This window comes from Phocoena sinus, chromosome 11 (genome assembly GCF_008692025.1).
Source record: "Phocoena sinus isolate mPhoSin1 chromosome 11, mPhoSin1.pri, whole genome shotgun sequence".
Taxonomy (NCBI): domain Eukaryota; kingdom Metazoa; phylum Chordata; class Mammalia; order Artiodactyla; family Phocoenidae; genus Phocoena; species Phocoena sinus.
In genome coordinates, this window is record NC_045773.1 from 36,816,182 (window position 1) to 36,843,759 (window position 27,578).

At 58.1% G+C, this 27,578-nt stretch overlaps 1 protein-coding gene, 1 long non-coding RNA gene and 1 pseudogene across 9 annotated transcripts in view; 2 read left to right on the forward strand and 1 right to left on the reverse strand.

Annotated features, from left to right (window-relative positions):
• The first annotated feature begins 12,870 nt into the window (after positions 1-12,870).
• Positions 12,871-20,309, forward strand: DUSP7 (dual specificity phosphatase 7). Its single transcript, XM_032648280.1, has 3 exons — positions 12,871-13,527; positions 15,014-15,448; positions 18,246-20,309. The coding sequence occupies exons 1-3, from the start codon at positions 13,011-13,013 to the stop codon at positions 18,551-18,553; spliced, it is 1,260 nt and encodes a 419-aa protein (XP_032504171.1). The 5' UTR covers positions 12,871-13,010; the 3' UTR covers positions 18,554-20,309.
• LOC116761885 overlaps positions 18,867-27,578 on the reverse strand; it is a 74,654-nt gene continuing 65,942 nt past the window's right edge. For all 8 annotated transcript variants that reach the window (XR_004352158.1, XR_004352154.1, XR_004352155.1 and 5 more), the window contains one exon: positions 18,867-20,109. This is a non-coding gene — a long non-coding RNA (uncharacterized LOC116761885). The remainder of the gene's footprint in view (positions 20,110-27,578) is intronic.
• On the forward strand, positions 24,772-24,969 carry LOC116762982 (annotated as a pseudogene).

Here is a 27,578-nt window from a genome sequence, read left to right on the forward strand (position 1 = left end):
ACTTTTAGGTTGTTTCCATGTCTTGGCTATTGTGAATAGTGCTGCTATGAACACAGGAGTGCATGTACCTTTTTGAATTCTAGTTTTGTCTGGATATGTGCCCAGGAGTAGGATTGCTGGATCATATGGTAATTCTATTTTTAGTTTTCTGAGGAACCTCCATACTGTTTTCCACAGTGACTGCACCAACTTACATTCCCAACAACAGTGTGGGAGGGTTTCCTTTTCTCTACACCCTCTCCAGCATTTATTGTTTGTAGACTTTTTGATGATGGCCATTCTGACTGGTGTGAGGTGATACCTCGTTGTAGTTTTGATTTTCATTTCTCTAATAATCAGCGATGTTGAGCATCTTTTTATGTGCCTATTGGCCATCTGTATTTCCTCCCAAAGCTCCTGTTGGGATAATTGCCTCTGGTTTGGGGGAACCTCAGCTCTGGAGGCCCCTCTGGTGAGGGAAGGGGGCTTAGGCTGGGGCAGGTCAGGTGAGAGCCCTTCCAATCTGCCCACCACTCAGGCCATCCTGAGCTAGCCCCACAAGGAGCCAGGACCTGCTGAGATGATGCCTGCTCCTTTCCTGCCTGGTCTACTTCTGCCCTTGGCCCACTCCCTCTGTTCTCAACATAGCAGCCAGAGTCGGCTAAGCTGTAAGATTAAAAAATAATAAATAATAAAAAGAAAACTTGTAAGATAGTTCATGCCATCCCTGCTCAACCCCTTCCAGCAGTTCCCCAGCCTCCTTCAAGTATAGGCCACAATGCTCACCACAGCCAAGAGGCCCTACTCAATCCTGCCCATTCCCCCACCCCCATCTCCTACCACCCTCCACCCTCCCTTCATGCCCCTCCCACCACACCAGCCTCCTGATTATTCCTTGGACACACCAGGAACATTCCAGCCCCAGGGCCTTTGTACCTACTGTCCCTACTGCCAGGAATGCCCTGACTTTACCTTTCTGTGCCTTGGCCTCCTCATCCACAGCATGGGGTAAAAGTAGTACTGGCCTCACAGGGCTGCGGGAAAGATTTGCTCTCACAATTCACACAAAGCTCTAAGAACAGACTTTGTGCCTGCAGGGCTCCAATCCATGGCCTGGGGAGGTGGCTGGAGGTGGGTGGGGGCTGAAGGTCTGGGCCCCCAGCATCAGAATGCTACAGGCCAGCCAGCTGACTACAAGGCCTACTCCAGGCTCAGCCTTGGTCAGCTGACTAGAAACCTGGGGTTCAACTAGTGTTCCTGGGAGGGACACCCTTTGTACCCCATGAGGCCCTCAGTCTGCTCCCTAACCACCATGGGTCTCTCTCATTGGACACCCCACTCCACATGCCAACATGGCTCCTAGACAGCCTTTTCCTAATGAGGCTTCCAGCCACCAGGCCAATCTGAATGGCCAGGCATGGCCCCCACTGGACAGGGAGGGATGGTGGGGCAGCCAACCCACATGCCAGGGCTCCCTGCCCACCCGCTAGCCGAGAGGGGCAAAGGTGGGGGTCAGGGCTGACAGGTCAGTGGCCTCGCTGCATCCAGGGCTCTCTGGTTGGGTAGGGGTAGCTGGGCTGGATCTGAATGAGGATCTTGCTGCTGGCCAGCTGGCTGGCTGTGGAGGGGCTTCATCATGCCCCCATGGGCCCTCCCACCCACCTGGTTCTATCCTGCCTCTAATGGCTCAGAACCCCAGTCAAGCAGGGCCAAGGATTTGGGGCTTTTTCTGCCTGGAGAGGAGTGGGCCCTCTAAGGGGTCTCCCCCCAAGACTGCTGGCCTGGGGGCCTGCTGCAGGGGCTGGGAGCCTGGTAGCCACCTTGTGGGGGTGAGCACAAGACTTCTGGGGAGAGCCTTCCCTCCACTCCCCCTCCCCCTGGCTTCCTCCTCCAAACACATGTTTCCAGTCCCCTCTCAGGCCCCTCTCCCCCTCCCCCAGCCCCTTCCCATTTCCTCTCAGAGGCTCTCACTCGCATGTGGAACTCATTAGGAGACCCTCAGAGCTTGTAACCCAACTCTGGCCTGGGCTTGAGGAGGGGGCCCTGTCCACAGCCCCCATGCTGAGAGGACCAGCCTCCCTGTCTGGCCCCTGTCTGGCCCTGTGCAGCCTTGAGCTAGAGACCACAGGAGCTGGTCATGGCCAAGAGCTGGCTGGTGCTGGTTGGGGGAAGCTGGCCAGGCTCCGACTCATCTCTGCCCGGTACCCATTTAATCATCCTAGCCTCCCAGGAGCCGGGCTGGGATGGCAGTCGGACCTGCTGGTGAAAAGCAGACCTCAGGGCGCCTAGAGCCGGCCAGAGGGAGGGTGTGGGGTTCTGAGCAGCTACTTGATGATCCTCAGCTTCTCATCTGAAAATGAGAAAGGAAGTCCAGGGAAGAGAACATGGTATGAGCAGCCACTGGGCAAGACAAGGCTATTTTCTCTCCTGAAGGACAGGCTGAGTGCACAGTCCCATGGGCTGGGAGTGGAGATTATGCAAAAAACTGATGCTATGGTCACCAGAGTTTGGGAATTGCCAGATGAACAAAATTAAGCCAGCTATATCCCTGCAGGACTTCTCAGAGCCTTTAACACACTCCTATGCTATGCAGCTGGGGCCACAGAGTTCACAGTGTTTTTCAGACATTTGACCACATGACCCTCTCTATGAGGTGGGCCTAGTGTTCTATGGATCCCACTTTGGACAGTTCTACAGGAAGAGCCCTGGGGAGGCAGGAGCCATGGGTCAAAGACCCCTGATGGGAAAGCTCCCTGAGGGTCAGAGCAGGGGCTGTTGTCTGCTGGGTCTGAGCAAAGGGTGGGAATCGAATGGTGGTGACAGCTAAGGAAGGGTGAGGAGGCAGCAGGGGGCTGGTGTGGCTGAGACTTGGAGGTAGGACCAGGCTGGAGCTGGGCCAGGGCCTGGTGACTCCGCTTCCCTCCCTCATGGCAGGTAGGTAGGCAGGGGTGGACATAGAGGCAGAGGCATGAGGCTGGTGGGCAGGGCCTTGCCCCATGGGGTGTTGGGCATGTCCATGGCCCCACATCAGCCTCAGGACAGGACAGCCACCAGCTGCAGGTTCAGAAGAGTTGCTGTCTCCTCTGTCTCTGTTTCTCTTCCTGTTGGAGCCAGCCTCTCTGCTCAGAGTCCGTTCTGCCCACACTCCCCGGCACAGCTGCTTACAAGCCCCCTTCCCAGGCCTCCCCTCCAGGACCCCTTCCCACAGGGGTCACTGCCTGCCCCCGGGGCCCTCTCCCCACTGTCCAGGCATAAGAGGGCTCAGCAGGGGGACATGAGCTCAGCCCTGGACTGGAGCCTTCACACAGCATGTTTCCTCCTGCCTCAAGCAGCCTCGCATGGTGTACAGTACCCCATTCTATAGAGGAGGAAACAGGCCTGGAGAGGGGAGGCCGGTGGTGGAGTCAGCATTACAGGCAGGCTCCCCAGTCTCCACCTCTCCCATCTTACCCATGCCCTGTCCCAACACACATGGCACACTCACACCTTGGTCATCTGAGGGCCACAACGGGTTGTCCGGCTATGTCCAGCGCAGGGTCTGGCAGGTGGTCAACACTTGACCTTGTCTGGTACAGGTGTCAGGCCAAGGCACTCCTGCAGTGCATGGGGGTGGTTGGGAGTCTGTGCCCAGCTCCTTAGGCGAAAGAGACCCTTCCCTCTGACAGTTCCGAGGCAGAACCTGCCTAGCTGCCCCGCACCCCTGGGAGTTAGGGTAGGCAGAAGGTATTGCCTCACTTTATAGATGAAGAGGCTGGGGCACCTCCAGGGGCCACCCAAGTCCACAGCAGCACCCCAGATCCGGGGGTTCCAGCTGCCTCCTACGTGGGAGCTCTGTGTCCCAGTAGTGCTCATGGCCTGGGGAATTCAGCCACTCCCCAGCCTGAGTTCTTGGGCCTGGCCTGTTGTTTCTGGGGAGGTTTTGACAGAGAGTTCCAGCTCTGGCCAAACTGCCTTCTCAATGCCTCACCCCCACCAGCCCTGGTCTCGGAGCCACCCCTATGGCTCAGGCCAGAGGGCTGTCCCATCTGGCAGTGGGGGTCAGGGCAGTGCTGGCTTCTAATGGGAGATTGCATAAGCCATGGCAAGGGGCAGGGAGGTGGGAAGGGGGCCTTAAGCAGAGCTGATCCCTGGTCCTCCCTGTAACAACCTCAGAGGGCCCCACTAGGAGCCCTGAGAGTTCACTGGTCCCTCTTCTCTCCCAGAGAACCCTAGTCTTTGCAGGGAGGGAGTATCCCAGGTTTGAGGGCATGTACCCCTCTGGCAGGAATAGGGCTGGGTGAGGCCACATCAAGAAGGGGAGTTCCCCAGACTGTTTCCTAGTGCTGCCACCCGTGCCTGCCTACCTGAGAACATGGCACATAGAGCTCCAGGCGACCTCTGGACAGCTGAGCCCATATGGGATGGTGCTGGGCATGAAACCTAGAATAGGGCTGAGTGCTGAGGCCTCAACACAGCAACCTTGTGTCAGGGCCAGGCCAGCTGGTTCCCAGGCCATTTCCCCAACCTCATCGTGGTCACATGATCACCATCACTGTCACCATCAATGCCTTATAGGAGGAATTCCTGAAAAACGGCTGTGTGGACTGATGGGGAGGGGACCAGACAGGCCCAGGCTGGCAGTAGGCAGATGCAAATGAGGCAATTAGGCCTGGCAGCTACAGTGAGACCTACCAGGCACCGCCCTTTGGCCCACCGGAAGCAGACCCAGCCCAGACCCCTGGCACATCCGCCTGCCAGGTGCTTTGGGAATTCCCAGCCCCCTTCGCCCTCCCAGCCTCAGAGGTTGGATTGGCTTTACTGTCAGGAGCCTGCCACTGCTGGCTCTCCTAATCAAAAAGCCATAGCTGGTTTGGCAAAGACGGACCAGGGCATCACCCCGGACTCCACCATTGCTCCTTGCCTTTGCTCTGGCTGGGAATCCCTGCCCGAGTCACCCTCCTGCCCCCCACCCCTGCTCAAACCACTGGGGCTCCAGGCCCTTCCTGGCAGAGGTGGCTTCAGAAGGATCAGAAGCTTCAAGTGGGAGGCCAAGGGTGATACGGTGGCCAGAGGCCAGCAGCCAAGGACCCCTGCTCCCCTAAAGCCCTGGCTTCCATCCCTCAGAGCCCCAGGTGGGCTCATGAGGTGCTGCCCACAAGCCCTAAAGTGTCATAAGATGGAGGGGAGATCAACCCAGGGCAAAGATTCTGGTGAGCGGCATGCAAGAGGAAAGGGCTCACCTTGACCTATGACTTTGGGGCAGGGAACCAGCCCAGCCAAACTTACCTGAGTCCTTTTCCTCTCTCCTCTGCCTTCCTCCAAACCCCAAGGAAATCAGAGCCAGCTGCCTGGTTTCTTGGGGCTGTTGAGCTGTTTCTCCTGGCCCTCTAGGGATGACCTCAGTGTCAGCAGATGGGGCTTCCCCCACCCATCCCAGCCCCTCTTCCAGGCTTGAGAGTGGTGGTATGCAGGACTGGAACCCAGGCTTGGGACCTGAGGGACTCTTGGGTCCACCAGGAGGTGGGAGTTTGGGCTCAGTTTGCAGAGGAAGGATAAGCTGCACCAGAGTTGGGGGTGGAGTGCTCTCTCTGAAACAGGGAAATTGAGGCCTGCAGCCCAAGGACAAGGATGAGGCCCTGCCAGGCATGGTGGGAGCGGGGAGCCATCCCTTCATGGTAAGAAGCCTTCTGACTCTGGGCAGGTCATGCAGGACTGGCTGAGGCCCAGGTGGAGAATGGAAGTGAGAGGTTTCTGGAATCCTCCAGTGTGGCAGAGAAGAGCCAAAGGCATTTTAAATCACAGGACCATGTGCTCATGGCTGACAACACAGAGTCCAGAAGAAAGGTGGGATCCCACTTCCCGGTGCCCCCCCTGGCTCTGGAGGATGAGCTGGTTTGGGGGGAAGGATAAGCAGGTAGTCAAAGGAAAGAGCCAGGACAGGAGGGCTCCAACAAGCAGACCAGTGAGTGCAAAGGCCCTGAAGAGAGAGCAAGATGATGTAGGGGCCTGGGCTGGGCAACCAGAGAATCCTGGACCCTGATGGGAGGCGAGGAGGTGGAGAGAGGGGCCATGCCAGATCACTGAGGGCCATGCTGGCCTGTGCCCAGATGGTGAGAAGCTTCAGAGCAGGGGAGGACCAGGTCTGATTCTCAAAATATCCCTCTGGGGCTTCCCTGGTGGCGCAGTGGTTGAGAGTCCGCCTGCTGATGCAGGGGACACGGGTTCGTGCCCCGGTCCGGGAAGATTCCACATGCCGCGGAGTGGCTGGGCCCGTGAGCCATGGCTGCTGAGCCTCGGAGCCTGTGCTCTGCAATAGGAGGGGCCGCGGAGGTGAGAGGCCCGCATGCCGCAAAAAAAAAAAAGATCCCTCTGGCTGCTGGGTGGGGAGGCTGCGAAGAAGGCTAGGGAGATGGTCCACGGGAGAGATAGGAGGGCCTGGACTGTGTAGTGAAAGTGGACAGATTCTGGGTAGGGAAGGATTAGCCATGGAAGTAGAAAGAGCATTTGATAGCACACATGCTATGTGCAGGATACAGCCCCCTCTCCTTATGGGGCGAGTAGCTTGCCCATACCCCCACCCTGGCAGTGTTGGCTCCCTTCCACCCCAGTGATGGGAAACAGCTGGTAGAGCAAGGGGTTCCCTGTAGAGCCTGGAGCCAGGTAAGAGCCAGCTGGAAACCCCTGGGTTGGGGGAAAGGAGCTCTGGGTTGTTAGTCTGGGGCCCAGCCCCCTGCCATAGCTGGGGTTGTAACCATGGCCCTTAGTTTCCCCACCTGTCAAATGAGTTGACAGCCCTCCCAGGGCTGGTGCAAAGCCTGGACACGGGGCCAGAAGGAAACAAGACTTGAAACCGTCAGGTGGGCTCCTGATCAGTAAGACCACAGGGGCCTGTGTGTGGGAGCCCCAGGCAGGCATATCCACCCTCCTACCAGACCGTCCTTCCCACTTGCTTGTGTTTATGTGTTTCCTTCCCATCACCTGGGCCACAATGACTCACCCCAGGCCCCATGGGTAAGTGAGTAACTGGCTGGGGCTGGAGCCAGGCCCTTGGGCAAGACATTTCCCTTCCTAGGCCTCAGTTTTCTCATCTGTAGAATGGACAGACAAGCCCTGCTCTACTCACCTCACTGGGGACACTGGGGCAATGCGGGGCTGAGCTGGCGAACACTGCACTGGCATGAGGGCCATGGGGTAGGGCCTTTGTGCTGGGATCAGGCCTGCTTGACATCAGTCCCAAGGCAGCCAGCCCCGAGCAGGCCTTGAAATGTTCACTTGCCCAGGCTGACCAGCCCAGCAGACCCCCATACTCTAAGGGGAACCCCATGCCCAAGACAGCTTGGAACAGAGGGCAATTGGGGTCATGAGGAAGGCCTGGCTGGGCCCCAGGACTCTGCATGACCACGTGGGGGACTCCAGTGATGAAGGGAGGCTCACACAGGGGAAGTCACAGAGGGGAGGCTCCACTGGGTAGAGAGTGGAAAATGCTGGGCCCTGCAGGGGAGGACTCGGAGCAGGAGCAGACTCTGCTGTGGTTAAGCAGGGCAGGCTTCCTGAGGCCATGGCCCCTCAGAAGCTGGAGATAATTTCGGGGGTGGGCATGGAATGAGGAAGTGTGTGGAGGCAAGGGTGCTGTGTCTGGGCACCGAGTAGGAAGCAGGAGGTGGTCAGAGTGAAGTGAGCTGGGGGTGGGGACAGAGAAGCATAGCTGGTCTGGCTATGAATTGAGACGTTAGCAAAAAGGTTTTACCTCCCGTGTCTACCACAGTTGATCACCTGGTCCTGCCTGCTTGGAAGGGTTTTCAGGCCAGAGGATGGTTCAGCAAGTCCTGTGATTGACTAGTAATGCCTGCCAGGGATGAAACGTGGCCGAGTGGTGAGTCTTCCACACTGAGGCAGGCCCCAGTGGGCTGGTGTGTGGCTGGGAAAGGCATGCTCTCAAGTGAGTAGCCCCAGGGAGTCCACCTGGGGAGGTTGGCCAAGCCTGCAGTCACTGCTGGGTGGGGAGCAGGGAGAGAGGAATTACATATGTCTAGTTCCCCCTCTGAGGTCCCACTTCACTGCCCTGCACACTCCCTTGCTCAGGGCAGGTGCTCAGAAAATGAGCCTGAATGGGAGGGGAGGCTCCTGCAGAGGCAAGGCTCTCTTCGCTCTTCCCCTCCACCCTCTCCAGGTGGCTTTGGGGAGTTCCCAGATCTTCTAGGCCCTGGCTTCCATCCTGCCAGGTTTTGTTCTCTGATTTTCCTGGGTGTGGCCCTCTCTCTCACCTGCTCCCCAGGGCCCTGACCTCCTACCCCCTCTGCCCCAACACCTGGGCAGGGCAGGGAGAGGGTGGATAGGCTGGGCCCCCAGCAGCAGAGCTGTCCCAGGCAACAGCTTCCCTGTGCCATGCTGCCATCACCCAGGCAGGGTCTGGCAGCCCCCTGCTGGGAGGTAGGCCGGGATGGACTTCTGTTCCATCCAGAACTAGTCACCACGGAGATCCCAGCAATGGCTAATATGGAAGGGTGAGCCCAGTTGACTGGAGGGCTGTGGGAGAAGAACATGGATTCCATCAGCCTGTAACAGCCCCTCCGGGTTATCTGTCTGTGGGCACCCCTCCAGCAAGAGTGGCAAGTGCCCACACATACAGGGTCTGTTTGCATGTGTGCATATCACAGTGAGTGTGTGTGTACATGTGTACTGTACATTTCTGCACTCGTGCATAGGTCTGTATTTGTGTATTTCTACGTACACGCTTATGTGCCTGTGAGCATATATGCATGTATAGGTAGATCTATGGGTGTTTGGGCCTGTCTTATGTGTCCTTACGTGTGTGTGTGTGTGTGTGCGTGCGTGCACATGCATGGATGTGTACAGCCAGGAGTTCTGTGCAGGGCAGGAGAGTTGCCAGGCTTTTCACAGTCCACTCCTGGCCTGGCTTAGACACTACTTGTTCTGACTGTAACCCAGGCAGGCACCTCACCAAGGGATGCGGGAGAAGCTGTCCCAAGGTTCAGGGGCAAGCATAGTGACCCCTAGTCTGGGTTTCAGGCAGGGCTCTGATGGCACATCTCCCCCAGCCTAGTGGAGCTGCCCTTGGCAGAGACTAGCTCTGTCACCAGCAGCAGGCATCACGGACTGGAGTGCCCTGCCCCAGCCCCTGCTCCAGCCCCTGCTCAGCTCTCATAGTGGGAAATAGACCTTGATTGGAAAGCTGCCCTCCTGGAAGCAAGCAGGAGCTCATCCCAAATTTGTGCTAGCCTCTTTAGGGTAGGGGGGCAAGAAACTGACCCTCCTCCCCTCCTGCCCCTCCAGCATATGCCATTCAAACATGCTGGCCCATCTCTAAGAAATCCAGGGGCAACAGTGAGAAAAGGAAAGTCTGCTTCCAAGATGCTTAAACTATTCTTGGTGACACAGCTCCTAGGTCACCATGCCATGTGGACATGTGTTTGGGGGGGGTGGTACACACCAGTTCATATCTGTTCAGTTCACATCAAACATCCCACCATCACAGCTAAGCCTTGCCGGGCTGGGAAGCCCCCTTCACTGTGTGGCTCTGGGGCTGGATATGTGCAGACAGGGTAGGTAGCTCCAAACGTGCCTCATGGGTTTGGGCCTGGCAACTGGGGGATGAGGGATGAGACAGAGACGGCAGGAGGAGAAATGGCCTTGAGGAGGGGCAGGCATACCATTGGACATCCAAAGGGAGAAAGTCTGGTGGGCGGTGTAACCATGACTGTGATAGAGTCCAGAGCAAAGTTGGGGGGCAGGGGTCCTGGGATCACAGATCAGGGGGGCTAATCTAGCCTGGAGGATCAGAGGAAGCCTCCCTGAGGGTGACAACTGAGCTGGGATATTCTAGAAGGCAGGCAAAAGGTGAGGGCGAAAAAATGTCCTGACTGAGGGAAGAGCATGTGCAAAGGCCTGGAGGGGTGTGGGAGAGGGGTACAGCCCGCAGAGAGTTCAAACACACCCCACCCGCAGCTCCCCTCCTGAGACCCAATCACCCCCAGGGACTCACACCTGTTCTGGGGCCCTTCTGCCCCTCAGGGAGACCCTAGTGAGTGGGGCACCTCTCCCAGGGGCTGCAGGTGAGGGAGGGTCTGAACCTTGAAGGGCAGGAAAGGCCACATTCCTGAGGAGGAGGAATGTCTTTGATCCCATGCTCTCACCCAAGGTACCAGGTCCCCTCTCCCAGTATCCTTGAGGGAGGGTCACAGGTGCAGAGCAAGGCCCTGGGCAGGGGCAGCTCTGGCCTCTTGCTGTCTGACCATAGGCAAGTTCTTGTTATGCTCTGAGCCATGTATGTCAGAGGGTTCTGTGTCTGTCCCTTGCCCCCTTCCCTAACACCCAAGGGCAGCCCTGCTGGGATCCACTTTACGCATTGTGTCCAGCGGTTCAAGACTGTAGGCAGGGCTTCCACTCAGGAACCAAGGCTTTGCGGCTCTCTTCCAGCCAGGGTAATGGGGGCCCAGGACCACTGCAGCATCTCCCATGGTCAGGCTAATTCTCTTCCACCCCTTTGCTCCCCCTGTCACCCCCTCCCCAGATGCTCTCCCTTCTCCTGTACTCAGTCAAACCCTGCCTCTTTTTACATCCCTGCGGGAGGATGCCCCCCACCCCGCAGGGAGTCTTCCCAATTCCACACATCCTCACAGGTCTCTCCTCCAGGGTAGCTGTCCCCGCTAGAGGAGTCCAGAGGGTGAGGGAGACTAGGGAGCCATCACAAGCTAATGTGAGGGGTGGTGGGCCTCCTCCCCTCTTCCGGGAGGGGCTTCCTCGCACACGGGGAATGGAGACTGGGGGGGCACGGTGGAGGGTCCCTTCGCAGTTGTGCCCCCACTAGTGAGAACAATGGTCAACTCCTCATCAGGCACTGCTGTAGGTGAAGCTCCAAAAGGCCCCCAACAAGCCCGTTGAGGAATGACTCACTGGCCAGCAGGTCCCCTCCCTTGTGGGTCTGCTCAGGCCTTTTGAGTGAGGTGCTGGTTGTCTCCATCCCTGACAACCAGCACCTGGACTACCGGCTAAGGGGCCTGGCTTCAGAGAACCACCCTCCCAGGCTGACAGATTTGTGGTGGACTGGTTGGGCAGTGTCCAGACCAGCACGATCCCACGTGGGGAAAACTGAGGCCCAGAGAGGTGGGAACCATACTCGGGCCACACAACACGTCAGCAGGTGGCAGGGCAGAATCCATATCTGGGCCCCTCAGGCCCCGGGAGCCCTTTCCACTCGTCCTAGGTCCCCAGGGAAGTAGGCTCTGCCCAGCAACCCTAGGACAAGCCTGCGCGGGAGACCAGAGACCTGATTCTCCTATCACCTCTCTGGGCATCGAATCTTGGGTGATAAGGCCACCTATGACTGCAGTGCTGTCATCTTGCTGGGAGTGTGACTGTGGGAGAGATCCCTGCTTCTTTTCGACACAGCCCTGCAGCGGGATGAAACCCTTCACATAGACTATCCTTCGCATGGACAAAGGGGGGGTGGGGGGAGGGAGGTGGGCAGCGGGGACTAACCCAGGGCCGCCCCTCTTCGTGCCTTCCTGTCAGCGGAAAGCTCAAATCCTGCGGGTTCCAGAAGCACTCCCTTCGGCAAATCTCAAGCGCCACCGCCCTTCATCTCTGACGCTAACCTCCCTCCAGCTGGGTGTAGAGGCAAGGTGGCGGTGAGCTGACCAGCCTCGGGCAGAGTGGGAAGGATAAACCCCAAGGATGTGGGAGCACTCCACCCAGCAGGGAACGGACCAGACGAACCGCAGGATCAGCCGCGAGCTCCCTCCCGACACAGACAACCCTGACTCAGTAGGGAAAGTGCGGCAGGCCCTGCGCACGCGCACCGTTCGAGTCGAGCCGCTTTGTTCCAGCGCTACCTGCGGATCCATTCACCTACTCCGCCTAGGCAGCCCGCGAGCCGATACACAGCGCTCGCTGAGACCCCGCCCACTTCCCGCGCTGGGTGGAACTTTCGGCGGGCCCCGCCTTCCTCTCTCCGCCCCACCGTCTCCTTCGGCCGCGATTGGCCACCTGCGTGACGCACTCCCGCCTACCACGAAAGTTGATTGGTGCGTTGGGAGGTGGGAGGAGGAGAGCCGATTAAAGAGGATCCCCCCCCCCCCAGCACCCGCTCCCGTGGAAAAGTCACGTGGCGCTTCACTCGGCGCCTGTCACCACCCCGCTTGTGAAGCTTCCTTAAAGGGCCCGCTCTCTCTTCCCAGGTCGTTTCAGGATTTCTTCACCCCTGCCCGTGGAGGGTGGCACGGCCTTGGGCCGTCCTACTCCGCCAGTTGCCTAGGTGCTGATCTCCCCTCAGGCCTGCTGGGGTGAGACTACCTTCAGGTCTTCAAGCGTGTAGCCCTATTTGGGACTATGCAAGTTGCCAGAAACGGTGACCGCCTAAGCACAGGTCATGGCACGTAGTAGGCGTTCAATTTCCATTTGTTGAATGAACTCGCTGAGAATGAATGAATGGCGTTGACAGGAGGAGGGGGCTTTGGCTCAGCCTGATCGCCCCTTCCCTCCGCCCCATCCCCGGGGAAACTCTGCTTCCGTGAACGTAGGAAGGGGATGCCACGCGCAGGACGCCCCCAGGGCAGCCCTTCAGGGTAGGGCACAGAAGAGCTGGGAGCGCGGGATAGGGGAACCGAGAGGGTCTTGGCCAGGGCCCCCAGGCGAGTCATAATCAGTTCTGGGCCAGGCGAGAATGCAGCAGCGCTGAAGCGGGGCGAAGGCCGGGGCGCAGGTCTCCGGGCACACGGGACCGCTCGCGCGCCCACGTACCCCGTGGGGAGGGGCGGCGGAGGTACGGCTCCTTTAAGCTCGGGCGCCGGCCCCGCGGCCCCGCCCCCCGGAGGACGCCTCGGCGCGCGGCCGTCCGAGACGCCGTTTAATTGGGGCTGTCAGGCCGCGGCGCGCGCGGAGGGCCGGGCGGGACGGAGGCCGGGAGGCCGGGGCGGCGGGCGTGCAGCTCGGCGGGAGGCGGGCGCCCGGAGACGCGGCTGGGGCCCGCGCGGCCGGGGCGCCGTCCCAGGGCAGGGCTGCCCGGCCCCGGCCCCGGGCCGCCCGCGCTCCCCATGAAAAACCAGCTCCGCGGCCCCCCAGCGCGGGCGCACATGTCGGCCTCGGGGGCGTCGGCGGCTGGGGGCACCGGGGCGGGGTCGGAGCCCGGTGCGGGGTCTGGTTCCGGCGCCGGTACCGGGGCAGGCGCGGCGGCGGGTGCGGGGGCCATGCCTTGCAAGAGTGCCGAGTGGCTGCAGGAGGAGCTGGAGGCGCGCGGCGGCGCGTCCCTGCTGCTGCTCGACTGCCGGCCGCACGAGCTCTTCGAGTCGTCGCACATCGAGACGGCCATCAACCTGGCCATCCCGGGCCTCATGCTGCGCCGCTTGCGCAAGGGCAACCTGCCCATCCGCTCCATCATCCCCAACCACGCCGACAAGGAGCGTTTCGCTACGCGCTGCAAGGCGGCCACCGTTTTGCTCTACGACGAGGCCACGGCCGAGTGGCAGCCAGAGCCTGGCGCTCCCGCTTCGGTGCTTGGCCTTCTCCTGCAAAAGCTGCGCGACGACGGCTGCCAGGCCTACTACCTCCAAGGTGAGGGCAGCACCGAGACCCTGTCTGGGATTGGGGCTCTCCCGCGCTCCCGGGTGCCCCAGCCGGAGGCCGCTTTCTCTTCCCGTGCCCAGCCTGCCCGGCCGGCGCCACGTCGCCCCCGGCCCGCATTCTCCTCTCCCGGGCGTCCGGCCCCAGCTGTGCGGGTTTAGGCTGACACGCAGGCCTTCTCTACACCCCTTTCTGGGCACGATCTAAGTGGGTCGAACAAACTTCTCCCCGCCTGGGCTTTCCTTTTTTCGTGTTGTTGGGGCCATAGCAGCTCCTGGGTTCCCCGTGAGCCCTCCAAAGGAGGGAGGGTCCCCTCCTGGGCACCCAAGTTCAGCTCCTACAGACTGGAATGCGTGTTCCTGGAAGGCCCGGGTTAGGACAGGAGCTTTTCATAATCGTCCCCGCCCCCGCCAGGGAATAGGGATCATTTGGGTTGGGGGACTCCGGGCATCCCCGCGTGAGTCTCATCACTTGGGAATCACCGCCTCTTGGAGGCGCTTGGGGCACGGCTGTAAGCAGTGTTCCTTGCCCCAGCTCTGGTTTTCTGGGACCCCCAAGTCCTTAGCCTGCCGCCCCAGAGACTCTGGAAGGGGGAGGCAGCGCTGGGAGGCGAGTGGCTGCAGCCGGTGTTTCCAATTAACATTCCAAAATGGCCTCTTGCTGGCAGCGGGGCGGGCAGGCGGGAGGGGAGAGGAGGCCTGCGGCACCCTCGGGCGCAGGGCCCATCCTTAGCTGCAAGGCGCTCCCCATTTCTTGTTCCTGTAAAGCCCCCAGCAGCTTCCCCTTCTGTGGGTCCAAGGCTTGAGAGGGACCTTTGTGTTATAAGGGGGTGGGTTCTGGAGAGGTGGAATTGGGACCCCTTTTATGAACTTGCCTTTGCCGTGGGAAAGAGCCAACAGATACCTTCACACTATTTCCCGTGTGGCTGAGAGTGGGGCTCAAGCACCCTATTCCCAGTCAGGGGGCCCAGGCCCTCTCTGCCTCTAGCTGACCCAGATGCAGCTCTGGCCCCTGCGGTCTCATCTATAAGAGGGGTTTGCAAACCCACAGGTGTTGGCTTGAGATGGGGTGGTTTGCTCTCCTTTACCGCTTAGCAGTTACTGAGCACCCATGGGTGCCAGGTGTACATGGGAGCTGTGGAAGAGGAATGAGCTGGAGTCTGTCCTCAAGTGCCCTAAAGCTGGTTGTATGGCTGGGGCCCTGAAGCCCTATGGGTAAGGGTATGGAGCTCAAGCATGTTACTTTATCACTTGGGGCCTCAGTTTCCCCATCTGTGAAGTGGATCATAGGATTGTTGTGGAGAAAACAGGAGGAGGTACATGTGTAAATACGTAGCACCGCCCGTGTTGTCCATTGTTGGTGTTACGGTGCTTGCCGTGGGGAAGCATGGCTGCTGTTGGTCTTGTGCAGCCTGTTTGGTCTTGGGGCACTGGCATCGTCAGTCTCTCATCCAGGCCCTGTCTCATCCTGTCCACAGGTGGTTTCAACAAGTTCCAGACAGAGTACTCAGAACACTGCGAGACCAACGTGGACAGCTCGTCCTCCCCGAGCGGCTCACCGCCCACCTCAGTGTTGGGTCTGGGGGGCCTACGCATCAGCTCTGACTGCTCAGATGGTGAGTCGGACAGAGAGCTGCCCAGCAGTGCCACCGAGTCAGACGGCAGCCCTGTGCCATCCAGCCAACCGGCCTTCCCCGTCCAGATCCTGCCCTACCTCTACCTCGGCTGCGCCAAGGACTCCACCAACCTGGATGTGCTCGGCAAGTACGGCATCAAGTATATCCTCAACGTCACGCCCAACCTGCCCAATGCCTTCGAGCACGGGGGCGAGTTCACCTACAAGCAGATCCCCATCTCTGACCACTGGAGCCAGAACCTCTCCCAGTTCTTCCCTGAGGCCATCAGCTTCATCGGTAAGTGCTGCTGCGCTTCGGGCAGGGTGGGTGGGCTTGCGCATCAAGGTGTGTGTGGGACTCTGGGTGTTGCCCGTGCCTGGCTGGGTATCTCTGGGCCTGTCAAGACCTGTGTGTGCCCTGCATGTGCCAGCGTGTGCCCATGGGTGTACCCAGGCCCACTGTGAGTCACCGAGGCCCTCGGGGCCTGAGCAGTCCCCTGACTCGCAGGCTCCCTGCAGCTGTTGGAGCCTCGTGGCCTCTGCTGTCCAGCTTGGGTTTTTCTGGCTGTGCTGTTTCAGGCTCAGCAAGCTGAAACATCCCAGCTCTCAGACCTCCCACAAGTCTTGCTTGCTTTGCGTCACGCCTCAGCGCACATGTCTCTTTAGGGGCTGTCACGGAGCCTCTTTGGGCTTTACTGTGTACCTGAGGGGGCTAAAGTGTGGCCTGGAGCCAGAGGCCTACCCCAAACTGGCAGCTGTTGGAACGTGATGACCCAAAGGGCCTCGGCGGGGCCTCAGATGCTCCCGGCAGCCTGTGGGGCTTGCTTGGCATATAGGGGGTATTCAGAGAGTATGGGGAGAGGCTAAGGAAGTCCTCCCCGGGGGCAGTGTGTTCTGCTGTCTGGCTTAGCGCCCTCTGAGCCCCCTCCATCCGCAGCCTCAGCTGACTCGGGTTCCTTATCTTTGACCTCCCATCCTGCTTTCTCCTTGGCCAGCTGGAGGCTGTTTAGATGGCAGGTCGTCTTTGGGTTCAGCTCTCACCCAGGATTCAGGAAAGGGACACAAGATCAGGGTGAATGTAAACCCTGGGCTCTCCGAGCCTGGTGACCCAGTGTTCTGTCTAGCCTCCGGTGGCAGGGAGGGGGTGGCCCGGCAGTCTTTTCCCTCTGGCGGCTATGTCCAGTGGAGGGCGTTTTGGTGTCAGCTGGGCTGGGCTCGCATTAATAACAGGAAGTGGGAGGCTTCCCCGCCTCATCCGCTTACTGGGAACCAAAAGTAGGTGCCTGGCTGGGAGGAAGGAAGGAAGCTGAGGCCTGGGGGAGGGGCTGTGTCGGGGGCTATCCAGAGCTTCCCAGCTCTGCTTGGGAGGACATGGCCCAGAGGGCTGTGGGTGCTGCCTCAGCATTTGTGCTCTCCCCAGTGAAGAGGGGGGTGAAGAGGGGGCCCCCGGATTTCCCAGGGCTGAGCCTGGTTTGTAGGTGTTTTTATCCTTCTTGGAGGTCCCTTTACATCTCGGGAGGGGGACAGAACAGGGTGTAGAGGTGGGAGGAACCATACTCCCTTTTTGACAAGTGAAGGAATTGAAGCCCAAGCATCCCATAGGACTCAGTGGGGCAGGATCAAGCACCAGCACCCCCAAGGCTCAGCCACACCCTTAGAGGGCTAAAAATAAAGCCAGCGGAAGTGGTTTTACTTTGGATCACCTAGGAGTGGGTTTGGGGACCAGGCCTTCCCCTTATCTTGATGTGTCACCACTGGAGGCTTGTCTCCACTACCCCCTTCTCCTGCCCCAAATCTAAAGGTCAGACATCGTGGTTCCACGTGAATCCATGACAATCGGTCTCTTCCCCCGCTGGTCTGGCCCCTAGTTGGTCCCCGAGTCTGGATTAAGCACCTACTGCATGCTTTGCCCTGGGAACCCTCATGTGGGCTTAGGGAAGGGAAGTCCTGCCAGGCCAGAAGCAGTGAGTGCCATACGAGGAACAATTTGTGAACCTGTGGCCTTTTGTAGGAGTGCATCTTGAAGGAGTGTACCTGGCTCCCAGTGAGCTCAGGCGGGGACCTTGGGGACCCCAGGCCTGCCTCTTGTTAATCTGTGCCCCTGGCACAGCTCTGGCACGGAGATGCAGCTGTGCTCGGGTCTAGGGGAGGAGAGATTACAGGACTGAGTTGGCCGGTGGCTCGACTGGTATTTGAGCTCCTACTGCCTGTCAGGCATAGGAGTCTGAGCACCGCACTGGGGGAATCTGGGAGGAGCGGTGGAGGGGAGAGTTGGCAGAACTTGGTTGGCTGTGGTGGGAGATGTCACTGGCACATGGAGGGAAAGTCTAGTAAGTGGTCTGGGTAGGCCCCACATAAGCAAACCCCACTCGTGAAACTAGGCGTGGCCCTGGTCCCCGTCCCTGGCTATTCCGGAGCAGGACTAAGGCCCCGGGGACTGGCTGGGCCCAGGGCAGAGCCGAGTGCTGCCTGCCGTTCCCTTGTGGAGGAGCCTTCATGAGGCCTGCTTCTGAGGAGGCTCTCGGGGGCACCCATGGAAGCTGCCCCAGGAGAGCAAGCTCAGCCCTGAGCCCCAGGTCGTGGGCTAGCGGGGGTGAGTGCTGCGAGTTAGGAGGAACCTTTGTGTGACCTTGTGCTCGTCACTTGGCCTCTGTGCCTGTGTCCTCATTTACAAAGTTAACTTGGTAGCCATGGTGCAGATGACCTGAGAGGATGCAGGTGACACCTTGGCATGTAGTAGCACATGGTTATAGCAGCAGTAGGACTAGCAGTGATCACAGTGTTTGTGAGGCCCTCCCTTGGCTCACGTACCTCTAAGAGCACTGTGAGTAAGCAGGCCCTCTGACAGGAGAAGACTGAGGCGCAGCAATGTCCAGTGACTTGGAGCTACCGTGTGGCAGAGCCCTCTCCACAGTCATGCTCTTGACCTCGATCCCAAGTTGCTGTCCCACCCGCGTGGGACTTCACCAGGTCACTCGGGAGTCGGGAGGCACCAGCCAGTCACCATGCTGCCCCCAGCCCCACCCGGGCCCCAGCCCCACCTGCGGTGGCTCCCTGGAGGAGGTGCTGCCCTGACCCGTGCCTGTGTGTTTCAGACGAGGCCCGCTCCAAGAAGTGCGGTGTCCTGGTGCACTGCCTGGCAGGCATCAGCCGCTCAGTGACGGTCACGGTGGCCTACCTGATGCAGAAGATGAACCTGTCGCTCAATGATGCCTACGACTTTGTCAAGAGGAAAAAGTCCAACATCTCACCCAACTTCAACTTTATGGGGCAGCTGCTGGACTTCGAGCGGACGCTGGGGCTGAGCAGCCCGTGTGACAACCACACCCCCAGCGAGCAGCTCTACTTCTCCACGCCCACCAACCACAACCTGTTCCCACTCAACACGCTCGAGTCCACGTGAGGCCGGGGGCACGGGGCAACGGGCCAGCCCCTCCCGGGCCTCTACAGGGCCCGCAGGGAGGGCCCACGCCTGCTGCCTCTGGCGTGAGGAACCCGGACATTGCCTGTGCCCAGAGGTGAGCTTCCCTCACCATCCCGGGGAGGGTGCAGCCCACAGCCAGGCCTCCCCCGGCAGGACTTTCCGGAGGGGCCCTCAGCTCTCAGACATGTGGCTTTGGGAGTCCAGTGGGGCCTCGTCCTTGTCCCAGGACACTCCTTTCTGCTGATGGCCCAGCCAGTTTGGCTATTTTTTTTTTAAAGACACATCCATGGACCTGAGTTTACTTTTTATTTTTGGCAGGTAAATCCGAGCTCCCTGGAGCAGAGAGTGTTCAAGCTCTTCTTGATTTTTCTTTTTTAATGAAAAGTGTTATTTTCAGGCTACATGCAACAGTGGATTGTATAAACCAGTATTTCATCCCTTTCTTGATCCTGCGAGAGAGAGAGAGAGAGAAGTGTTATCAGTTTGTTTTTCTTCTTATTTCAAAAAGCAATTCTTGGGTTTTTGTTTTTAATGGAAAAGACAAACCCCGCATTGATCTTGACCAAAAGCGTTTTGCACATGTGTGAAGCCTCCGTTTCCGCAGCGGCCCTTAAAGGGGTGGTTCGCTGCTCTCGCCAGCTTTGGACTCCCAGGCCTGCCCACACCTCCCACCTCGGCCCAGCCCGACCTGGCTCTGCATTTGCCTGTGATGACTGCCGCGAGTGGTGAGTGGTGGGCTGGACAGGTGGCCTTTGCATTCTCTGCCCACCCAACTGCCCTTCTGGTGGTCCCTGCCAACTGCCCCAGGCAGCAGAGGGAGGCCCTGCCACTGTCCTGCTGGAGGTGGGGCCACAGGGGGCTGCCACGCAGTAGCATTAACCCTCCGGGCTCAGCCCCGAGGGGGGCCTGGGCCCCAGGTCCTTTTTATATGTACCCACTACTTGTATCTTCCTCTCTCTGTTGGTAGCTGAGGGTGCAGGCCCAGTGGCTGGGGGGGGCGTAGGTGGTGGCACCCAGCCCTGCCTCCCCCGAGTCTCTTCCCTCACCCTGGTTGTTGCTTTGGTTCAGCTGCCACTCCCAGCCCCCTCGACCCGTGAAAGCCTGCCCCGTGCTCATCTTGCCCCTGCCTTCTATTAAGAAACTTGCACCCATTTCAATCCCAGGGCAGGGGTGGGTGGCGAGGATGGACAAGGAAAGGGGTGTGAGGCTCTGTCCATCCCTCCACCCCCATATCCACAGAACAAAGCCACGGATTCCGTTATCCTCCTCCAGTTTTGTTCCTTCTCCAACCTCAGCTCTCCCAGGTGTCAGGACTGCGTAGGGCCTGGGGAGGGGTGAGCAGTCGGGCTGGGGTCCCTGAGCGAGCCAGCACTCAGCATGTGAGCAAGGCCACGGAAACTCTGCCCCCACTGCATCTTACCTCACAGGGGTGGTTTTCAGGGATCCTTTAAGGCAGCAGATTCAAATCTTGCCACAGTCAAGAAATTGACAAAAAGCTTCCATGCTGTACATGGTTCTCTTTCTCTCTTTTTTACCTTTAAAAAGAAAAACCCAGAAAGATGCATCAGATTTGTGTAATTGAGGGTATGCCAAGAGGGTGGCCAGTTTTGCTTTATGAACTTATGAAGGAAAATTTGTGACCCTACATATATATACACACACATACATATATATATCCCGATCCAGCAACGGGACTTTGTTTATATTGCAAATAAATATTATTTTTTCTTTAAAACGAGTTGTGTCTGATAAGGGCCAGGGGTGGAGGCAGCGAGGAGGGGCACCGTGGCCAGTATCCCAGTGCCTGCTCTGCGAGAGGCAGCAGCCTGATCCTGCCTGGGGCCTGTTGGGCACTTGCTTTGACTGGTTGGAGGTGCCCAAAGCTGGGAGGAGCAGCTGGGGTGTGGGCATTTCCCCAGCCACTCAGGCGCAGGCAGGCAGGGGCATCTGGGCTTTCTCCATGTGCTTTGGCCCACTGGTTAACAGATCAAGGCTTGGAGAGGTTTTATGGACCAAGGTTACAGAACTGAGCCCCTGCTCGCCCAGAACCGCCCAAGGCTGTCCACTTGGACATTGCCCAGACTGCCCAAGCGCTCCAGGCTCCTGACCTGCCCCCCTGTAGCCCTGGCGCCCTGACCCTTTCTCTTGCTACTCTTGTGGACGGGACATGGGGTGTGTGTTTATCAAGCTCCCTCCTTCCCCCTCTGTCCCTGGGATGCTTATAGGACGTGAAGCCTGGTCAGTGAGCAGGTCAGCCCTGCTTTGCTCCTCAGGAGCTGGGTGGCCTCAGACAGGTCCCTCAGCCTCCCTGAGCCTCAGTATCTATATCTGTACAGTGGAGCTAGTCACACCCAAATACCCAGTGCTTTTCACGTTCGGGCATGATGAACACCTCATGTTCATTTCCTGGTCTGGACCTGGGCCTGCAGGGAGGGCTAGGCTGTGCCCAGCTTCTCCAGAGCAGATGAGCATCAGCCCTCCATGCAGGCCCCTCTGGAGGCGTAAGGCCAGGCCCTGCGGGGAGCAGGGGGCAGGCAAGGGTCCTGGAGAAGAATGATGGCCGTGGCCTGGGGAGCAAGGCCCCCAGTGGGCCCCACAGCCCCATGTTACAGATGGGGAAACGGAAGCTCCGCAGGGGCTTCACCTCTGACTGGACTGAGTGAGCCCCGGTCATGAACTTAGGGGGACCTGGGTGCTGACTCCGTTTCCCCATCTCTGCCTCTCCCCTGGCTTTATCCCTTCTGCTGTGACCAGCACTGGACTGGCCCTGGGTGGCAGGTAGGTGGGCAGGGCCGGAAAAGTGAGAGCAATTCAGCCCCTTCCCCAGCACTCCCCTTTGGGCCATCTAGGCTCTGCCGTCTCTGTCCCTGCCCCATCTCTCCCCGTGAGTTACATCCAACGGGAACAGTCACACCCTCACGCTTATGAGGAGGGCTAGGTGGGCTCGAATCCCAGCTGTGTGGCTGCCAGCTCCTCTGCCCTCTCACTCAGCCTTCCCATCTTTAGAAGGGGGGACACTGCAGTGCAGCCAGCAGGCCCGTGGGAGGGGGAGGAAGGGGGTTCTCAGTGTCGGCAAAGGGGCGGGGGCTGCTTTGGCTCTTGGGCTCCCTCAGGGCCCTGGTCCTTCTGTGCCAGGGGCGGGCAAGGGGGTGGGGGCCTGAGCAGGCAGAGACTGGACCTTTGTTCCCTCGCTGCCCTCGGCCAGGGCTGGGGAAGCCCGCGGGTGCTGGGCGGGGGGCTGGGCCCTCGACAGGCCGAGTAAGTGCCTGGCAGTGCCACCGTGCCCAAGCACAGGCTCGGAGGTGGGAGCCGCAGTCTCCTCCTGAGCTGGCCCCTCCAACCGAGCACTGAGGGACTTTACCTCCTATGCAGCCTTAGGCCAGGTGGCCTCTGACCCTTGGTGTCCTCACCTGTAGAAACTCCCACCTCACTACCATGCCTGGCTGAGGTTCCCTGCAGCTTCCTTCTGGTGGGGGCAGAGGGATAGGTCATGGCTGGGTGGCTGGAGCCCCGGGTCCTTGCTCTGACCTTGGTCTAGGTCATGCTAGACTGCTGTCCCCGCCCTGGGTCCCAGGTTCCTGCCTCATGGTCCCTCACTCTGAGCCCCTGTTCTTCCCCCTTGTTTTGGCCGTGCTGTTCCCCCCCACGGGCCCTGTCCGTCCCAGGCCATCTTTGGCTGAGGCCTTGGATGCCAGTGGGGCTCGAGGACACCTGGCTCTCGGCTGCCTCTGCTTCATCTCTGTGCCCTCAGTCCCATCTCTTTCCTCCTGACCCTCCTTCTGCCTCCCTTTGGGTCCCCATTTCTGTCTGCATCTCAGCCCAGGCCCCCAGGACCCCCTCACCCACTTCTTAGCCACTGCTTAGCATTCTCATGGGAGGAGGATCTGAGCCACTCATTCAGTCACTCACTCACTTGCACATTCATCCAGCAGCCATTTCCTGTGCCGACTGGGCTGTCCCAGTAGTGGGAACATGCCCGAGGGAAGTTCAGTGATGTCAGACTGGGTGGCAGGATAATGGGGCCCTCAACTTGTCCTCTGATAAATGAATCAGGTGCAACAGCAAGAGTGACTAAGGCTGGACACGAGAAAGAACTTGTAGCACTGTGGAGGAGTCACCCTGAAGGGGGTCTGACAAGGACACCATAAAAGAGATGAACATTTCCCTAGAGTGGTCCTGCTCCGAGCCCAGGGGAGGGGGAGGCTGCCCTCAGGAGAGGGGCCACCTCCACAGGACCCCTCCCCAGAGTGCAAACATAGTCATCCCTGATGAATGCGGCAGGGCGGGGACAGGCAGCAAGCCTGTGCTGGAACCTGCTCCCACCCCTGCTGCCGCCACCACCTGGTACACGCAGGCCTGCCCCTGGATACTATGTGTGCAGCGGGCAGACCCTCTGCCTCAGCACGGATGTGGCCGGGAACACTGGCACCCACACCCAAACCCTTAACAGAAGCCAGAGACGCTGAGTAGAAGCAAGGCCTCCCCACCCTGCTGCCCTGAGACTTTTCACCCAGGTCCTGCCTCCCCCATCGGGCTGGGAGCCTTCTCCCTCTGGCCACGCGAAGGACCAGATACACGAGTGCACACACACTGCCCCCTCATTCTTCAGACAAGACAAGCCCAAGCAGGTCTCACAGTGATGGAGGAGCCGCCTGCCTCTTGACTCCAGCCTCCTCTCATCAGGGTGTGGCCCTGTGAGGTCATCCCTTCCCAGGCAAGGCCATTAAAGACCATCATTAGCAACTCCCCAGAGGTAAGATGAGGCCTCAGAGCCATTGTCTCTGGCTGGGCCAGATGAGCCCTGACAGGCAACAGGGGACTCCAGCCTCTGCCCAACCCCCTTTGCTCAGAAAGGCAGCCCCCTTCCCAGGTCTGCTCCATCGCATACCTCCAGGGGGCATCATCTACCTTGTGGCTTCTGTGCATCTGTAGGATCTCCATCCACCCCTCTACAGCCACACCTCCTCCTCCAGTCCCAGGGCCCTTCCATCCCTGCTGCAAGTAAAGAGGGGCTGCAGCCCCTTCTTCAGGGCTGGATGGGCCAGCAGGGGGGTGGAGGGGGGTGGTCCAGAGAACAGGGGAGCCCCTAAATAGCTTTAAGCCCATCGCTGTCACTAGACATGACAGTTATAGTTGTCACTATAGACAGTTATAGTTAAGTTATAGTTGTCACTAGAAAGATCCCCCAGAACGTAAGTTGGTGCAGCCACTGTGGAAAACAGTATGGAGGTTCCTCAGAAAACTAAAAATAGAATTACCATATGATCCATCATTCCTACCCCTGGGCATATATCCAGACAAAACTAGAATTCAAAAAGATACATGCACCCCTATGTTCATAGCAGCACTATTCACAATAGCCAACACATGGAAACAACCTAAATGTCCAACAACAGGTGAATGGATAAAGAAGATGTAGTACATATACATAATGGAATACTACTCAGCCATAAAAAAGAATGAAATAATGCCATTTGCAGCAACATGGACACAACTAGAGATCATCATACTAAATGAAGTAATTCAGACAAAGAAAGACAAATACCATATGGTATCACTTATATGTGGAATCTAAGATATGGCACAAATGAACCTATCTATGAAACAGAATCACGGACACAGAGAACAGACTGGAGGTTGCCAAGGGAGAGGGGGTTGGAGGAGGGATGGAGTGGGGGTTTGGGGTTAGCAGATGTAAGCTTTTATAGAGAGAGTGGATAAACAACAGGTCCTACTGTATAGCACAGAGAACTGTATTCAATATCCTATGATAAACCATAATGGAAAAGAATATTAAAAAAAAGAATGTATATATAACAATCACTTTGCTGTACAGCAGAAATTAACATAGCAGTGTAAATCAACAATGCTTCACTTTTAAAAATATTGATTAAAAAATTAAAAAACACTAGTTTCTGAGTGGAGAACAGGCTGAGGGGCAAGTGTTCAGGACAGGGGACGTTGAGGAGGCTAGCATGGTCACAGTGGGTGGTGGGGACTGGACCATTGTAGCATGGGAGGAGAGGCGGAGAGAAGGACACAACCGCAGGACCAGCAGCACTTGAGCCTCATGGGAGGCAGCACCCATGGTGTGAACACAGGGTCCCAGTGTAACCTGGCAGGACCCTATGGGGCCTTCCTGGGACAGACCCCTCCTCCATATCCTCTGCTGTAGGCCCTCTCTGAAGTACCCAGATAGCTTTGCACAGTGGCAGTATTGTAGCCAATGAGGTTTATCTGAGGCGCGATTATTGCTAATTGAAGTACCCAGATAATGGTATCTGATGCACATTTCGAGTTCTTTTACAGATATGAAAACCATGTCCTGGCTATTGTAAATAGAGCTGCAGTGAACACTGTGGTACATGATTCTTTTTGAATTATGGTTTTCTCAGGGTATATGCCCAGTAGTGGGATTGCTGCGTCGTATGGTAGTTCTATTTTTAGTTTTTTAAGGAACCTCCATACTGTTCTCCATAGTGGTTCTATCAATTTACATTCCCACCAGTGCGAGTCCCTCTGGCTTTACATGATGAACTCGTTTAATCCTCCCTGAAGCCCTAGGAGGGGGGTGCTGATTGTCCCCAGGGGGCAGACGAGGAGAGCAAGTTGAGAAGGGTCTGCACTGGGGTCTGGGTGCACGTCTGGCTGACTCTGGAATACTTGCTCTTGTCATAGTGAAGAACAAATCTGCCTCCGTATTGGACCTGTTTCTTTTACTCTAACCTTTGACTTCTATTACTTTTGCTACAAGTTAAGAATGTTGCCTGTAGCCTGAAATATATAGGACAGCCCATTCTCAAGGCTCTGACTTTCAAAGGTATAACACTTTTCCATTCATGTAGAGATAAAAGGTTGCAGAACAGAGAATAACATTTGTCTTGTTGGAGGTTTACAGGAACCTGGGCTAAGTGGACAGACGCAAGAAGGAAGGATTCTGACACCAAGAAGTTTGCACCAACCAACCACACCCCCTCCCCCTTTTAACATGAAAGAAGCCTGAATTCCAACTCTGGTAAGGTGGTTCTTTGGGACATTAGTCCACTATCTTCTCAGTATGCTGGCTTTCTCAATAAAGTCGTTATTCCTTGCCCCAACAACTTGTCTCTCGATTTACTGGCCTGTCATGCAGTGAGCAGTACAAGCTTGGACTCATTAACACTCTCAAATATCCCAGGCTTGAGAGGTCCATGGTGGCTTTGGGGTCTTTGACCCCTCCCAATCCCAACACCACCTGGGCTCCCACCGGTGCCAACCCTAGGAGCAGCATCTTGAGGGACGGAGCCTGTAACCCCCTTTCTGAAGGGATTACAATTCATCTGTGGGTTCCCTGGGCCAGGCTGGGCAGGGGAGGCAGAGGAGGAGAGCTGGCATCACCTCGGGAGGTTTGGGAGGGAGTGTTGAGTCCAGGCTGTCCCAGATTGCAAAGGCTGGAGGGGCAGAGACTCAGGGACACCCAATTCTAAAAGGTAAGGTGTCAGGGAGGCTTCCCAGAGAAGGAGACATCTTGTGGTAAAGATGGAGCTTCTGCTGTTCCTGCATCCAGGCCTTTGCCCCTGCTATTTCCTCCCCTTGAATACTCTTCATCACCCACCGCTCCTGTCAAATGGCTACCTCTGCCTACTCTTTCCCTGAGCTTGGCTCAAATGCCTCCTCCTCCAGGAAGTCCTTCAAGCCTCTTCCCCCAGCTGAGGTTCTGGCACCTCCTCTGGCTCCCATGGCCCTCTGTGCAGCCCCATTCCCTGGAGGCTTTGCTTGTCAGGACGCTGGGTCCAGCTGGGCATCATCATCCCTCTGGCCACTGTCTGAGGCACCTCTGGGAACTTGCCCAGCTCTGGATGTCAGGCCTGTGTGACCTGCGCACACAGAGATGTTGCATGTGTCCCCAGAGTACACGTCCTCACGTGTCCAGGTGTTGCTGATTCTGCATCTGCCTCTGGAAATGCTGAGGAGGTGGGACTGACAGGATCTCTGGCCTCTGCAGCCCCTGTTCTCCCTGCCTCTGTGCCCACCATGGTCGCCTGCCCTCCCCTCTAGTTCCAGCCAGAGCTCCTGTTTATAAATATCTGCCACTACATTGGCTAAGTGGAGGGGTCTGGAGGCCACGCTAATTGATTAATTAAACCCTCTCGGTTAATTAGCTCTGTCCCTCCAGGGAAAGAAGCCTAGAGCTGGAGCCAAAGCCTCCTCTGGGTTGGGGGAGGGTTTAATTAGCCTGGGTCAGGCTGAGCCTGATGCCAGCTGCTGGGGGCAGTGGAGAGACGGGGAGGAGTTCTGGGCACTGGAGCCAGCGGGGCCACCTGGGGTGGGGATAAGGGGCCTCCAGCTTGAGCCTGAACCAGCCATGGATCACCCTGCCCAGCCTCCTGGCTCTTCACCTGAGCCGCAGAGGCCAGGGGCAGTTGGACCTGGAGGAGGAGGGGAGAGGTGCACTGCAGGGGGCAGGACCTGTGGGAGCAAAGGAGTGGAGGCTGACCCCCGGAAGATAAAAGGGCCTTTACTTGGTTAGCATCCCCACACGGGCTGAGGGAGACTCCAGTCTCTACAAAAGGGCCTCTCACTCTTGGCTGCTATAGCACAGTGAGGGCCTTGAATGCCAGCACAAGAACTGAAACTTTCTCTGGATGTGGGAGGACACGGCAGGTTTGAAGCCAAGGAGGGACCTGATCAGGTTTGGGTTTTGGAAAGATCGTAGTCTGGGGTGGGGGATGGATTGCTCAGGCGAGAATGGATTAGAGGGGCAGGAAACGGGTGGGAGCTGGCAAAGAGGGAGCTTCAGGTGTCCAGAGAGAGTGGAGGTCCATCAGGTGTGGGGACTTGTGGGGAGGTAGGTCTAGCCTGGGTGTTAACAGACTAGCTAATGCTGTGTGGCCTAGGGCCACCCAGTTCCCTTCTCTGGGCCTCTCTCCCCTAATCTGCAAGGTTCAGGGTGGGGTCCCCGAAGGCCAGAGCCTTGGGATGTGAAGTCAGGCATGTTTCCTCGCCCCAGGACAAAATACCTGCT

Bases quoted from the DNA above. Each gene is read 5' to 3' on its own strand.
- DUSP7 (XM_032648280.1), top strand. From the start codon at position 13,011: ATGAAAAACCAGCTCCGCGGCCCCCCAGCGCGGGCGCACATGTCGGCC. The intron at 13,528-15,013 runs GTGAGGGCAGCA...TCCTGTCCACAG, and splicing joins CCAGGCCTACTACCTCCAAG to GTGGTTTCAACAAGTTCCAG. The intron at 15,449-18,245 runs GTAAGTGCTGCT...TGTGTGTTTCAG, and splicing joins TGAGGCCATCAGCTTCATCG to ACGAGGCCCGCTCCAAGAAG.